This window comes from Hylobates moloch, unplaced genomic scaffold (genome assembly GCF_009828535.3).
Source record: "Hylobates moloch isolate HMO894 unplaced genomic scaffold, HMol_V3 SCAFFOLD_21, whole genome shotgun sequence".
Taxonomy (NCBI): Eukaryota; Metazoa; Chordata; class Mammalia; order Primates; family Hylobatidae; genus Hylobates; species Hylobates moloch.
In genome coordinates, this window is record NW_026652296.1 from 6262456 (window position 1) to 6276651 (window position 14196).

The 14196-nt window shown below is 39.3% G+C and overlaps 1 protein-coding gene across 2 annotated transcripts in view; it reads right to left on the reverse strand.

Annotated features, from left to right (window-relative positions):
• Positions 1–14196, reverse strand: part of DOK5 (docking protein 5) — a 178854-nt gene that overhangs the window by 90780 nt on the left and 73878 nt on the right. For both annotated transcript variants that reach the window (XM_032142551.2, XM_032142554.1), the window contains exon 2: positions 7143–7250. In XM_032142551.2, the coding sequence (XP_031998442.1) occupies positions 7143–7250 (108 nt within the window). The remainder of the gene's footprint in view (positions 1–7142; positions 7251–14196) is intronic.

Below are 14196 nucleotides of genomic sequence, written 5' to 3' on the forward strand. Positions count from 1 at the left end.
ATGAATAAAGCATGGTTTCTATCTTTAAGAAATTCAAATCCAACGGACAGTGACCGTGTCAGGATACTCCTGACTGTGAATAACAGAATTCGCTACCCAGAGTGCATTGGATGATGAGGAAATTTTACTATATCTCTAATAGCTAGGACTCTGGTGCACACGAGAGAAAATCCAACATTGTAAAGGCTTAAACATGGCCAGGTGCGGTGGCTCAAGCCTGTAATCCCAGCACTTTGGGAGGCCGAGGTGGGCGGATCACCTGAGGTCAGGAGTTCGAGATCAGCCTGACCCACGTGGAGAAACCCCATCTCTACTAAAAATACAAAATTAGCTGGGCTTGGTGGCGCATGCCTATAATCCCAGCTACTTGGGAAGGCTGAGGCAGGAGAATTGCTTGAACCTGGGAGGTGGAGGTTGTGGTGAGCCGAGATTGCGCCATTGCACTCCAGCCTGGGCAACAAGAGCAAAACTCTGTCTCAAAAAAATAATAATAATAAATAAATAAATAAAAATAAGTAAAAAAATAAAGGCTTAAACAAGAAAGAAGTTTATTCCTCTCATATAAAACAAATCCAGAGGTAGGTAGTCTTGGGCTGCCGTGGTGTTCTATGGTGCCCAGTTCCAGGCTTCACCTGTCGCTGGGCTACCCTCAATCCATGAGCTTTCCAGCGTCATGGGCCAAGATGGCTGACGCCCATTTTCGAATCAGTAGGAAAGAGCAAGAGATGAAGAAGGGCGTGTGTCTTCTGTGCTTATTCCTCTGAGGCCGGGAATCAGTTGCAGGAACATACCTCGCTGCACAGGGTTCTTTACTATGGGTTGCCTTGTCTCCAACTAGAAATCAGACATCCATTACCAAAGAAGAAGGGATCGGCCCCAACCGGACAGAACCTGCCACCACCATGAAAATAAAGCCCTCCTTTCATTGTGACGAGTGCATCCAGGCAGAGCGGGCCCAGCAGATGAATCACCTCGGGGAAAGTCGAAAAGACTCACAGGGAGGTGAAGACACAGCAGAGACTTTGAGGGATTGATAAATGTTTGCCACATGGACCACAAAAGAAAAAGGGTCTATACAGTGGGAGGGCTGCATGCAAACCTGGTGACGGATTGATTTGGGAGGGAATACGGAGGACAGCAAGTCAAAGACAACTCCCTGGCTTCTGCCTTGAATAACAGAATGGATCTTGATGCCATACAATGAGCCACGGAAGCCCATAAAGAAACCAAGCTCAGGCCGGGCGCGGTGGCTCACTCCTGTCATCCCAGCACTTTGGGAGGCCGAGGCGGGTGGATCACCTGAGGTCAGGAGTTGGAGACCAGCCTGGCTAACCTGGTGAAACCCCGTCTCTACTAAAAATACAAAAAATTAGCCAGGCATGGTGGTGGATGCCTGTGATCCCAGCTACTCAGGACGCTGAGGCAGAAGAATCATTTGGACCCAGGAGGCGGAGGTTGCAGTGAGCCAAGATCACGCCATCGCGCTCCAGCCTGGGCAACAAGGGCAACACTCCATCTCAAAAAAAAAAAAAAGAAAGAAAGAAACCAAGCTCGGGTAGGAAAGAGTTCAGTCAGTTTTGAACATGTTTCAGGAGTCTTTGGCACTCTGGTGCAGACTCATACTTCCTTGACTAGAAAAAGTACTTACATTGGAAAAATATGGTTTTTTGTACTACAGTCAACCTCTTCTATCTAATTTACCTAAGTCTTAGAAATGTGGGTATGGAATTATTTATCACCTGGGAAAAACATCAGAGTAATAATCCATCATTTAATTTATGGAGATGTGAAGAGTCACATCCTCTTTGGCATAAGCTTAGGAAACTTCTAGAATATGGCATGGTGGGTAGTTTCTTACATGAGGAGGGGATGACTCCAAACTAAATATCTGAGTATTGAAAGAGGGGGCTGTGACATTTTATGATTTTGAAAAGACATATTATAGACAGCCATATCGGAAGAGGAAATATTTCAGATGAGGAAGAAACTGTGTTAAAAAAGAATGAATCATTAGTACAGAAAAAGTTATCACACACACATACACACACACAGAGAGAGAGATAAGTTGGATGAAATTCCAGAAAAATAAATTTTAGGACATTAGCTCATTGTGCAGAACCTAGAATCCTATTTTTGCAGAAACCAAGAACAAGGTCTGACATTGAGCTTAGGAGATATAAATGACCTAGTCACTACAAAGGATAGAATGACAGAACAAATAAGACCAAAGGTGTTTGGGAGAATAAAAATAATAATGGCAATTAATCCCTACAGTTAGAGAGTTGTTCCCTTTTCAAATACATTCACATTCATTTAATACACCCATTAACCCTGATTTCGTTAAAGTAGAAACGATCATCCCTAGTTGTTTACTGTTGAAACAACAATAAGTTAACCCATGAAAGCAGCATATCCCAGACTGTGTTCCCTAGAATTAAATTTATTTGTTCCGTGGAACACATGATTAAAACAAATAGTTCCATGGCCCAGTTGTTTTGGAAATGCTGACTCAAAGTCCCTCCAATTTCTTAACTGTAGGACTTTTCAGAGCCCATGAGGGGCTGCAGTGGGTTATGAATCTCAAAGATGGGGCCATAAACATTGCAGTTCCCAATTTCTTTGACCACACAACGTTTAATCATGAAAGGCTCTTTTAACGCACTCTTTCATTCACATTTTGGGAAACATTAAACACAGGATTTGCTGGACTTCTCCTTCTGGTCCAAGGTGAACCGAATCTCTGCAGACTCAGCCACATGTGATGATGAGGAAGCAAATGTGTGACTTGCCTTGGAGGCCACCTTTACACAGAAAGAGGGTGATTTGTCAGACATATACAGTGGCAAAGCTGGGATTAGAACTCAGGCTTCCTAAATCCAGGACCGACATACTTCCCGCCATACCATTTGCCTTGGTCTCAAAAGCGGTCAGTGGTCTTCCTTCCACTCTACTTCCTCTCAAGTGTTACTCATCTTGAAAAAGTAAAACTATGCACAGAAACTTTCATCCCCTTCTAATTAGTATAAGCAACATTATTTCCTGAATGAAAACATGGAACTGGTGTTTAACGCGAAGGTCAGAAACTACATTTAAAGTCACTGGAGTCTTAATATTGTGGGAATTACAGTTAATCAAATTCGCAGCCGTATCTGACAGCTATGGGTGCTTGAGGGGTGCTTCATGGAGGAAGTAAGAAATAAAAAATAAATTGTTCTATATGTGCATTATTCATATGTTTATTTTCCAATTTTTGCAAGAGTGTACTTTGAGCTACATTTTCAGTGAGGGGGTACCAAATTTTAAAATTCTACAATCTTTTTCTTGTGTTGAAACTTCTAAAAAGTCAGATATGCAAGACTGGCACTTTTTTCTTAATAATGTCTTTAAAAATAAAAAGGGAGAAGTACTGTGCTCTTATAAATGCCACAGATTTCCTGCGGGAGGGATACGTTTGCATGCACCACACCACCTCCGTATTGATCAAATAGCATGATGTACACTTCCTCATTTCTTTTGGAAATTGCTTTATTTATGTTAGAATAAACTCTAAAATTTGGTCACGGTGTGCTACTCATAACCCCAGTATTTTATTATCAAGATTCATAAATTACACAGCATTTAGATGAAAAATGCATATCTCAGAATTACTCCAGCTTTTTATATGCCCCGAGAGATTAATACTAAATGTATCAGATCTAAAAGAGTAGAGGATGAATCAGCTACAGGAATTCATCAAGGGCTTGGAGGCTAAATGTAGATAATTCTTCCATTCTAATGCTTTGAACTTTGGTTAATGATTATTATAGATGAAAGAGAATGTGGCTTACCAAGTTCCCCAAAGATTTACATATTAAATTCCAAAGCCAGCAGGTAGCAGTCTGAAATAGAGCAAGTTTGTCCTCAACTTCCCTTTATTCATTTCACATTCAAGCAAGAGCTTCTTCATCCATTTTGATTTTATATTTTTCTGTCCTCCTAAAACATCCAAATCCTGGCTTTTTCTGCTTCCATCACTGCCCACCCTATTTTCTCCAAATCAAAGTTTCTTTTTCTGGTTTCAGATGCCTCAAGTACAGATTTCTTCTGGTAAACTAAATAAAAGTATGACACATAGACATCTGTATGTATTCCATTTCCTCTATTGATAACATTTCTTGCTTTTCAGCCAATACTTTTAAAAGTGTTCACTATGTGTTAGATTCTAGTAACTAACAGTGAATCATGTCTCCCATCCCCAAAAAATCTCTGTCTTTGTAGACCTTATTTTATGTGGGGGAGAGGGGAAGACAATAGGAAACAGCCAAGCCAGTGTGTTATGTTCTGGTGCCTCCTAAGAAGAGCAATAAGAGGGATGTGGAAGGCAGTGAGTAGGTGGGTTCGATTTCCAACAAGGGAGTCAAGAAATGGCCCCTCTTAGAGGAGCAATTTGAGCAACGCACTGAACAAAGTAAGGGAGTGAGCTCTGTGGGTACCTGGGGGAGAGCATTCCAGGAAAAGGGAAGAGCAGGTATAAAGGGCAGGAGGTGCTTGGCATCTTCTAAGGAAAGAGAGGAGCCCAGGGCACCAGCAGCAGAGGAAGGTGGGATTAAGGAAACTCAGAGATGAGGTGAAAAGGGCAGCAGGAAATCAAATCATGTGACTGCATAGACCAGGACCTTATCCCTGGGCAGCAGATGGGTACTGGACCAGTACTGGTCTACAGCCTATTAGGAACCCGGCTACACCGCAGAAGGTGAGCAAGCATTCCTGCCTGAGCTCCACCTCCTGATTCTCATAGGAGTGGAAACTCTATTGTGAACTGTGCATGCTAGGGATCTAGGTTGCCTACTCCTTATGAGAATCTAATGCCTAATCATTTGAAGTGGAACAGTTTCATCCCGAAACCAATCCCACCCCCAAACCCGTCTGTGGAAAAATTGTCTTCCATGAAACCTGTCCCGGTGCCAAAAAGGTTGGGGACCACTGGTGTAGACCATTATAAGACCTTCACTGAGGGTGTTGCAGCAAAGAATATCGTGATGTGATATAAATGTTTCGAACAGACTCTAGAAGCCCAAGAATTTGGCAGCCCACTGCCTAGAACCCCAGTAGTAGCAGTAGAGGCTGTGAGCTGTGCTCAGAGTCTCCATACATTTTGAGCATACAGCCAACACCATTTGCTGATGCACGGGATTTGAGGAGTTCTTATAATATATTCCTCACTTATCTTCTTTCTTCTCTTAGGTATGTATAGGTCTATCAGTAAAACATAGCCTATTTCTTATTTTTTCTACATTCAGAAAGGTTGGCATATGGAATTGTGCAGAATTGGATGTTTGGATTGTGAAGAACCAGACATATTTGGAACTCTACCAAGACAAAAAAGGATCAAAAGGCCACACACGATGACCAGACAGTATAGGGCCTCAGGGTGAATTGCAAAGTTACAGACTGGCTAAGGTTCTCAAGAGAAGACCTGATGTGTAACTACACTTTCTGGCTACCTAAAGCTCTGTCTGTGTCTAGATGATAAGCCAAACGTCTTCCTGGGTATTTTGATTCTCATTTTAAGAAAAGGCTGTTCGAGCAAAAATAAAGCAAGTCATCCTTATAGCATTGCTCGCCATCTTGTTATAAGGTAAAATACTGGATACATGAGGGATAACTGGGCCATAATACATCTGGTTCAAAATGACTGGATACAAATAGTTTGAAGTGTTATAGAAGTGGAGAGTTTGGCTCAAGATTATTTGCAGGGTTCAGAGCTATGCTATAACTGCCTTCATGGATCACTGTGCCTAAATAATACATTTGCAATTCAACAACTCCTCCCTGGCAACAAAAAATATATATATTTGAAGTGTCATTTCATATTTGGCACATGAAAGATAAATGATAGAGGAAATCTGGACTCAAAAAGGTATAAGTGGGTTCTCCTTTGGCGAGAAGGAAGGCTGGGAGTGGGAGAAGCCTTGGAATGTGGAACTGCTTCATGGGGTGACAAGGAAATGAAATGCATGGAAGATGCCACCCTTGACTCCCTTCTCTACCTGTCCCAAAAGCTTGTTTTGTGCTTATTCTTCCCTTATGTACATACAGGTGTGCCTCTAACGTATAGCATAGTCCGTATTTCTCTAATTCGAGAAGAAATGCAGCTTCCTCTACTATTTTCATCATCAAATAAACCAAAGTGTCATCATAGACCCTTTATAAGGTGTCGAAAAGTCACTGCTTTTGGAGAATTTGCACAAAAGGAAAGACGGTTCACTTCCCCCACCTAGCCAATTTTCTGTTCTAATAGATGGACTGGTTTCACATAAAATTTTAAATGGCAAAGAAGCCTGGCCCCAGTAAATTCTCACCAAATGAGGCTTAAAGAATCTTCAAGATGGAAAGCCAAAACTAAAATGTTCTATCATAAAAATAAGCATAGTTCCTTCATAGACAAAAGAGTAGTATTTTCTCCATATGAAAATAACCAGAGCCTCAGAGGAGTGTTAACCATGTGCTTTCACACGTTTTCATGAAAAAAGAAAATACACAGGCTGCCTGTTAACAAGGACCATGGAAATATACTGCCATGTAGAGGGAAATACTTAGCTAATTTGTGAATCCAAGTGGTAAGTAAATCTTGTACTTACCTTAATGAGTTTTAACATACAATGACTATTTTTAGTGAGGAAGTCTCACTACTACTAAGAAAATTTAGTCATCAAACTTAAAGAAACAACAAATGGGTAGAACTTCCTCTTCGTCCACTGTTACCTGTTTTCTGCTTCTTCCCCTCCCTTTTCTCCCCACATTTCCCAAGCATTTGAATGAGTGTCTTTCTGCATCAGGCAGTGTCTGAGACACAATGAGATCCAGTCCTCATCCTCTCGGGGCTTCAGTGTAGGGAGTACAACAACATGATAAGTCCCATAGCAGAGATTGGAAAACAACAAGAACAGCTACAGCAAATAGCAGGAAACCAGAAGAGTGACTTTAGATTAGTCAATTACTCGAAAAAATTAGCAAGCAGATGTTATTTTAGGGGTGTTTTGTCCTTGGAAAAGATATTGCTTGTACCTTTGTTAAATAATTTAGACAAGTTTTCAGAGTCAATAATTCCAGTTGCCTCCCTGTAAATAGATTTCTGGAAAGCTACAGCAATCGAGTCTTACCTTATGATAACACCTGAAATATGCAGCACGTTCATCAGAAAATTTCTCCAGTCTTTTTGGACCTTTGCTTGAAGCTTTCTTGAATACTAACCAGCATCGTTGATAAATCTGGAAAGAAACACAAAGACTGAGCTCAGCATCTCCACTGACTGACATTTGCATTTAAATGTTTTCTTTTTGATGTTTTCACCTGTGAAATATTTGCAAGCCAGAAATGTGATGCTGCTTCCTTCGGGAAAATAAAGTTTTAAATATCAAAATTGTTTCCACAATGGGCATATTATGTGTCATTCAGACAATTACTGGAATCAAAAGAAAATAAGTATTTGAAGATAAATTTCTTCATGCTTTGATAGCAATATCACTAGGTATATTTCAGAAAAAGTCCCAGAGATAAAAATCCCAAATAAGTACAAATAAAAGAGGCATTCAAGGCACATGCTAGAATTTCAAGTGCAATTAAATCTGAAAACCATGGGCTTGGTCTATGCTAAAGATCTCATTGCCCATCCTAGAATCTGACAGCTCATGGTTATCATGTGATATTCCTCATAATGGATGGTGAAGAGTTGGACCAGACACTAAACTAACTAGCTAATAATTGGCTGATTTACACCAACCAGATTCTTGCTTAGGATATTCAACCCAGAGACTTGAAGATTACTGCCAAAGGTGCAGACCAAATTGAAAGGTCAATGCTGGTAGGTTTAAACAGAAGTTGTTGGCCATGTTGAATCACTTGCAGGAGAGTTAAGCAGTGGAACATGCTACAGGGAACTAGATCATTTCTACTCTAGGTAAAAGAGACATTTTAGTTCTTCACCATCTTTCAATTCCTAATATTGAGATCTAGCCTTTCCTCTGGGTTTCTTGGAAATCACCTATATCCCCAGGAACCCATCACTATCAACATCACTGCAACTTTTAATTAAGCTAGCTTGAATGGGGGTCTGATTCTAGCAACCAAAACTACCCTGAAGAAAATAACTAGTAAAAAGTACACCAGTACATTAAAATATTAGTAATGCTAGAGAGAGAAAATGCAAAGAGCTAATGAGCATATGAAAAACAATGTTCTCCAAAAGCAAAATAAAATGAGACATTTTTAAACCTAAAAATTACTGCGTATAATTTTTTTTCTTTTTTTTTTGAGACAGTGTCTTGCTCTGTCACCCAGGCTGGAGTGAGGTGGCACGATCTCCGCTCATTGCAATCTCCGCCTCCCGGGTTCAAGCGATTCTCCTGCCTCAGACTCCTGAGTAGCTGGAATTACAGGCAAGCACCACGATGCCCGGCTAATTTTTGTATTTTTTTAGTAAGACGGGGTTTCACCATGTTGGTCAGGCTGAACTCAAACTCCTCACCTCGTGATCTGCCCGCCTTGGCCTCCCAAAGTGCTGGGATAACAGGCGTGAGCCACCACGCCCGGCAAATGAGTATAATTTAATAATAATATTTACTGATGGCAAATGTCTGAGTGGCACTGTTATACTCAACTGGTGATCTTTAAAGGTCACTTGACAATAAATAACCTTAAAATAATAAAAATCAAGATGGGCACGGTGGCTCACGCCTGTAATCCCAGCACTTTGGGAGGCCGAGGCCGGCAGATCACAAGGTCAGGAGATCGAGGCCATCCTGGCCAACATGGCAAAACCCCGTCTCTACTAAAAATACAAAAATTAGCCGGGCGTGGTGGTGGGCATGGTGGTGGGCACCTGTCGTCCCAGCTACTCGGGAGGCTGAGGCAGGAGAATGGCGTGAACCCAGGAGGCAGAGCTTGCAGTGAGCCGAGATCGTTCCACTGCACTCCAGCATGAGTGACAGAGCAGGACTCCATCTCAAAAAAAAAAAAAAGAAAAAGAAAAAAAGAAAAAGAATAGAAATCTATCCTTAGGAAAAAACCCAAGACAAAATGAATTCCATATTCAAGTGCAGATGGGTAGACGCTCTTCAGTCATGATTATCCTCGATCCTTAAATCACCTCCAATTACCATATATATGTGGTTTTGTATATCTGACCCATAAATAAAGTTTATGTACTACAAAGTTTAAGAACCTCTGAGCTAATAAGAAGAAACAAAACAAAGTCTACATAAAATATTTGGTCCTTCAAAACATAGTCAATTTAAAAACCTCTTATAATTCTATCAGTACCTGGCAGATGGGTGAGGAATTCAAGTTAACTACTACTTGTCTGCAATGTTTATATATTCCATTTTTCTCTTCTGGCTCAGAAACTTGAACATAAATTAATTGCTTTGTTCAGGGTGAAAAAACAAAATCCACTCTACTCCGAAGTTTAGCTCTAAATAAAGAGGCTAAGATATGTGCCTGATCCCACCGAATGTACAATAAAATGTTAGCAGCATTACTTACAATAAAAAAGTTAGGGATTACTCAAATTTCAACAATAAGGAGTGACAAAGTAAATTATAATACTTCTATAATATATAATGTAATATATCTACTTATCTATAAAGCAACATTAGTAGTATATAAAGTAAATGGTACACATATAGTAAACATGTACATATTATGATACATACAGAATATATCTATAATAAATGTTATGCACCTATAAGATAACATAGGTAATTATTTTATAAAAAATAGTAATATAGTGTATATAATATTTATATAGTAAATTATACTACATCTATAATACATATATTATCTGTCTGCAGGATAACATAGTTGGTTCATTTGAAACAAGTTTCAGAGGGAATTTCCAACAACATAGAAAAGTGTTCATAATATGTTATTGTGGGGAGGGGTGAAGCAGAATATAAATTTTCATTTAGGTCATGATCTCCACTATACTAAAAATGCATGGAAAAAGGCAAAAAAAAAAAAAAAAAAAAAACCAAAATGTTAACAATGTTTTCTCTGGATCATGAGAATAGATTTTGGGTTTTGTTTGTTAGTTTTTGTTTTGTTTAATAAAAGTTAATACTGTATGGCTGGGCGAGGTGGCTCATGCCTGTAATCCCAGCACTTTGGGGGGCCAAGATGGATAGATCATTTGAGGCCAGGAGTTTGAGACCAGTCTAGCCAATATGGCAAAACCCCATCTCTAGTAAAAACATAAAAATTAGCTGGGAGTGGTGGCACATGCCTGTAGTCCCAGCTAGTCTGGAGGTTGAGGCATGTGAATTGCTTCAACCCGGGAGGCAGAGGCTGCAGTAAGCCGAGATCATGCCACTGAACTCCAGCCTGGGGAGCAGAGAGAGACTACCAAAAAAACAAAACAAAACAAAAAACCTATAAATTAAATGAAAGAGGATTCTGTTATTTTTTAAATACCCAGAGGTATTAGTATAATTAGTCAATTCTATTGGTTTTCATCCTGCACAGTTGTTAAATCCACCAAGCAATATAAAAACACAGATGCAAAGGTGGAAAAGCAGTTCAGTGGAAGAAAAGCAACCTTTTCAGTGCACAGTACTGAGGCAATTGGACATCCACGGTGGGGGGTGGAAAAATCGTCTCCTTAAACATTAAAACACTCACCTTATATAAAAATAGCTTAAAATAGACCCAAATATTAAATAAAATGATAAAACTTAAATATCAAATAAAATGATAAAAAGAAAATGCATGAGATCACAGTCTGGAGAGAGTTCTTAGACCTGTTATCAAAGGCACAATCCACAGGGGGAAAATTTGATAAACTGGACCTCATCAAAATGAAAACTTTTGTTATGTGAAAAACTCTGTGAAAGGGGATGAAAAGACAAGTGATAGACTGGAAGAAAAGATGTGTAAACCACATATCTGACAAAGGACTGGTATCTAGAATAGGTAAAGAACCCTCAAATCACAACAGTAAAACAAACAAATAATCTAATAACAAAATGGGCAAAAGTCATGAACAGACATCTCACCAGAGAGGGTGCGCAGATGTTCGAGAAGCACATGAAAACATGTTCAGTATCACTGCCCGTGAGGGAAGGGCAAATTAAAACCACAATGGCTACCAATACACACCTATCAGATTGGCTGAAATAATAATAATACCACCCACCACCAAATGCTGACAAGGATGTGGAAAAATTGGATGACTCCTACATAGTTGGTGGGAATGTAACATGGTACAGCCACTCTGAAAAACAGTGGTAGTTTCTTAAAAAACGAAACAAGCAACATACAACCAGCAGTTTCATTCTTAGGAATTTATGACACAGAAATGAAAACTTTTATCCCCACATAAAAAAAATCTGTATATGAATATTTATAGCTTTATTCAAAATAGCCGAAACCAGGAAGCCTCATAACATGGAAATCCTTCTGTGGGTGAATGATTAAACAAACTGTGGTACATCCTCCATACAATGGAATACTACTTAGCAATAAAAAGAAATTAACTATTAATATCTGCAACAACTTGGATAAATCTCTGTAAGAATTATACTGAGTGAAAAAACAGCCAAATCTAAAATGTTACATACTACATGATTGCATTTGTATAGCATTCTTGATGTGACAAAATTATAGAAATGGAAAACAGATTAACGATGGTCTGAAGTTAGGAATGTGGTGGTGGAGGACAGAGGGTGCCCAGGGATGTGGATTTGGCTGTACGGGTTAACATGAGGGATCCTTGTGGCAATGGAACTGTTCTGTAGCTTGACTACATCAATATCAACGTCAATATCTTTGTTACGATATCGTACTGTAGTTTTGGAAGACTTTACTACCACAGAAACTGAGTAAAGGGTATAGGATCTTTTTGTAATATTTCTTACAATTGAATGTGAATTTACAATTATCTCGAAATAGAATGTTTAATTAAAGTTTTAAAAAGACAGTAAGATGTACAGATATTAAAGCAAGATCTTAAAATTACAGCCTAATCTAACAAATGTCATCTACATTCTTCTCCAGTCCTTTTTTTTTTTTTTTTTTTGCCATCCGATCACAGTGTAATTAACCACTAGACTGAGTAACTTTAAGAAGGCAAGTTACAAGAGCCATTGGTAAGAGTTCAAGCACAAAATCCTTTTCAGGGTGGAGATTCAGCCATGAAAATGAACATTCTCAGTACTATGGTTGTCAAGGAGAGTCCTATCAACATCTTGCTTATGTCTGAATAACAGATGAGACAATTGGCTCTCTTAAAATATTGTCACCACCTGAGAACTGTAATTATAGTGGGAATGACCGTCACTCTGCTTCTTCAAATAAAGGATGTGAAAAATAGGTTTCTTGCTGTCATTCTACTATTGGCAACCTCTTGCTTTTGTACATGCCCCAAGAATGTGTTCAGAAACTGAACATGCTAAAGGTATGCAAACATCATGCTCACTGCAAGAAAAAATATCTTCACCAAGAAAGATATTTTAAATTTCCTAACTATCCCTCAGTTTTCAGACCCAAACTTCAATGACAGCATTTCTAACGTTTTTTAAAATGTGTTCCATTTTCTTCACAGTTTTTGCCTGGCTTATGTCCAAAAGCTGCTGAATGCAAGCTAAAGGTTCTTCAATTTCAGCATGCCTAATGATTTCCATTTTTGACCCATCAGTATTAAGTCTAGGGGACTTTTTGCTCATGTCTTATTTTTCTTTTATTAAGTAGTGAGGACAAATGAAAATATATTGGTTCATTAGAAGATAAGGAAAACTCAAATTTGGTTTATGAACAGGCAGTCTGTGATGTGAAACTATAACATACAAACACACGGTGCAAAAGTAGACAGTACCAAAGCTGAGAGCAATGTGTGCAATCAAGATCCTTCCTTTATTGTCATGTATCATACCCGAGTGATTCTCACTGTTTGGTCCAGCATCACTCAGGATAATTGTCAAATATGCAGATTCCTAGAGACTAGCCGAGGTCTACTGAGTCAAAACCTCTTCAGCTGGGACCAGACAAATTTGCTCTTTACCATGTTTTCAGGTATTTTATCTGTAATTTGCAAGTCAATGCCATAAATATTTACAAAGTACTTTCAGACGACGCTGTGCTTCCCTCTTGGGGCTGCCGACAAAGACTTCTAAAAGTGCTTCCGGATGCCAGCATCTGAGATGGGTGGCTTGCAAAAAGTGGCACATGATGGCCTTTGAAACAGAGCAGCATGAGCTGCCATATTGAGTTTGAGAGAGACACTAAAGGAGAAATGGAATCCATTAAACTAAACTCCTAATTTCGACTGCCAGCACACCGTCCTAAGAACACTAGAAGAGCCACCAAGTATCCAGAGGACTAAAAGCTTATCCTAAATATCTCAGTATTGTTTAGCGAAAATAAAACAGGAAGACTTACTAAATATGGTAGCATGTGGGGACTACTTGGGTTGACACTGGCATTGCTTCAAAGAATGACAGTTTGAAAATAATCCCATTCACTTAATAGTTTAGGGCCGTTTTTAAAAATTAATTCATTCAACTGTCTTTATATTTTATATAACAAATCTACTTGTCATCTATAGTAGTACTTAGTTAACATTTTTCTTTAAATTGACTTTTTAAACTAACATTTTTATTTAAAAGAGAAATATTTTATTCGAACTATAATAGTTTCACTGGCTATAAATAGTAGTTAATCCTGGCTGGGTGCAGTGGCTCATGCCTGTAATTCCAGCACATTGGGAGGCCAAGGTGGGTGAGTTGCTTGAGTCCAGGGGTTCAAGATCCGCCTGGGCAACATGGTGAAATCCTGTCTCTATAAAAAAAAAATGCAAAAATTAGGTGTGGTAGTGCATGCCTGTAGTCCCAGCTACTTGGGAAGCTGAGGTAGGAAGATCACCTGAGCCCAGGGAAGTGGAGGCTGCAGTGAGTCAAGATTGTGCCACTGTACTCCAGCCTCATGACAGAGTCTCAATCAATCAATCAATCAATCAATAAAAGATAGGTAATCCTAGTGTAAATACACTGTATGAGAATTCAATGATAGTCTAATTTCCATGTTGAAATAGCTCACCTTCTATACATCATGTTTCTCAATTTTACCACGGTTGACATTTTGGGCCAGAAAATTCTTTCTAGTGGGGGGTTATCCTGTGCATGGTAGGATGTTTAGTAGCACCTCTGGCCTCCACCCTCTAAATGC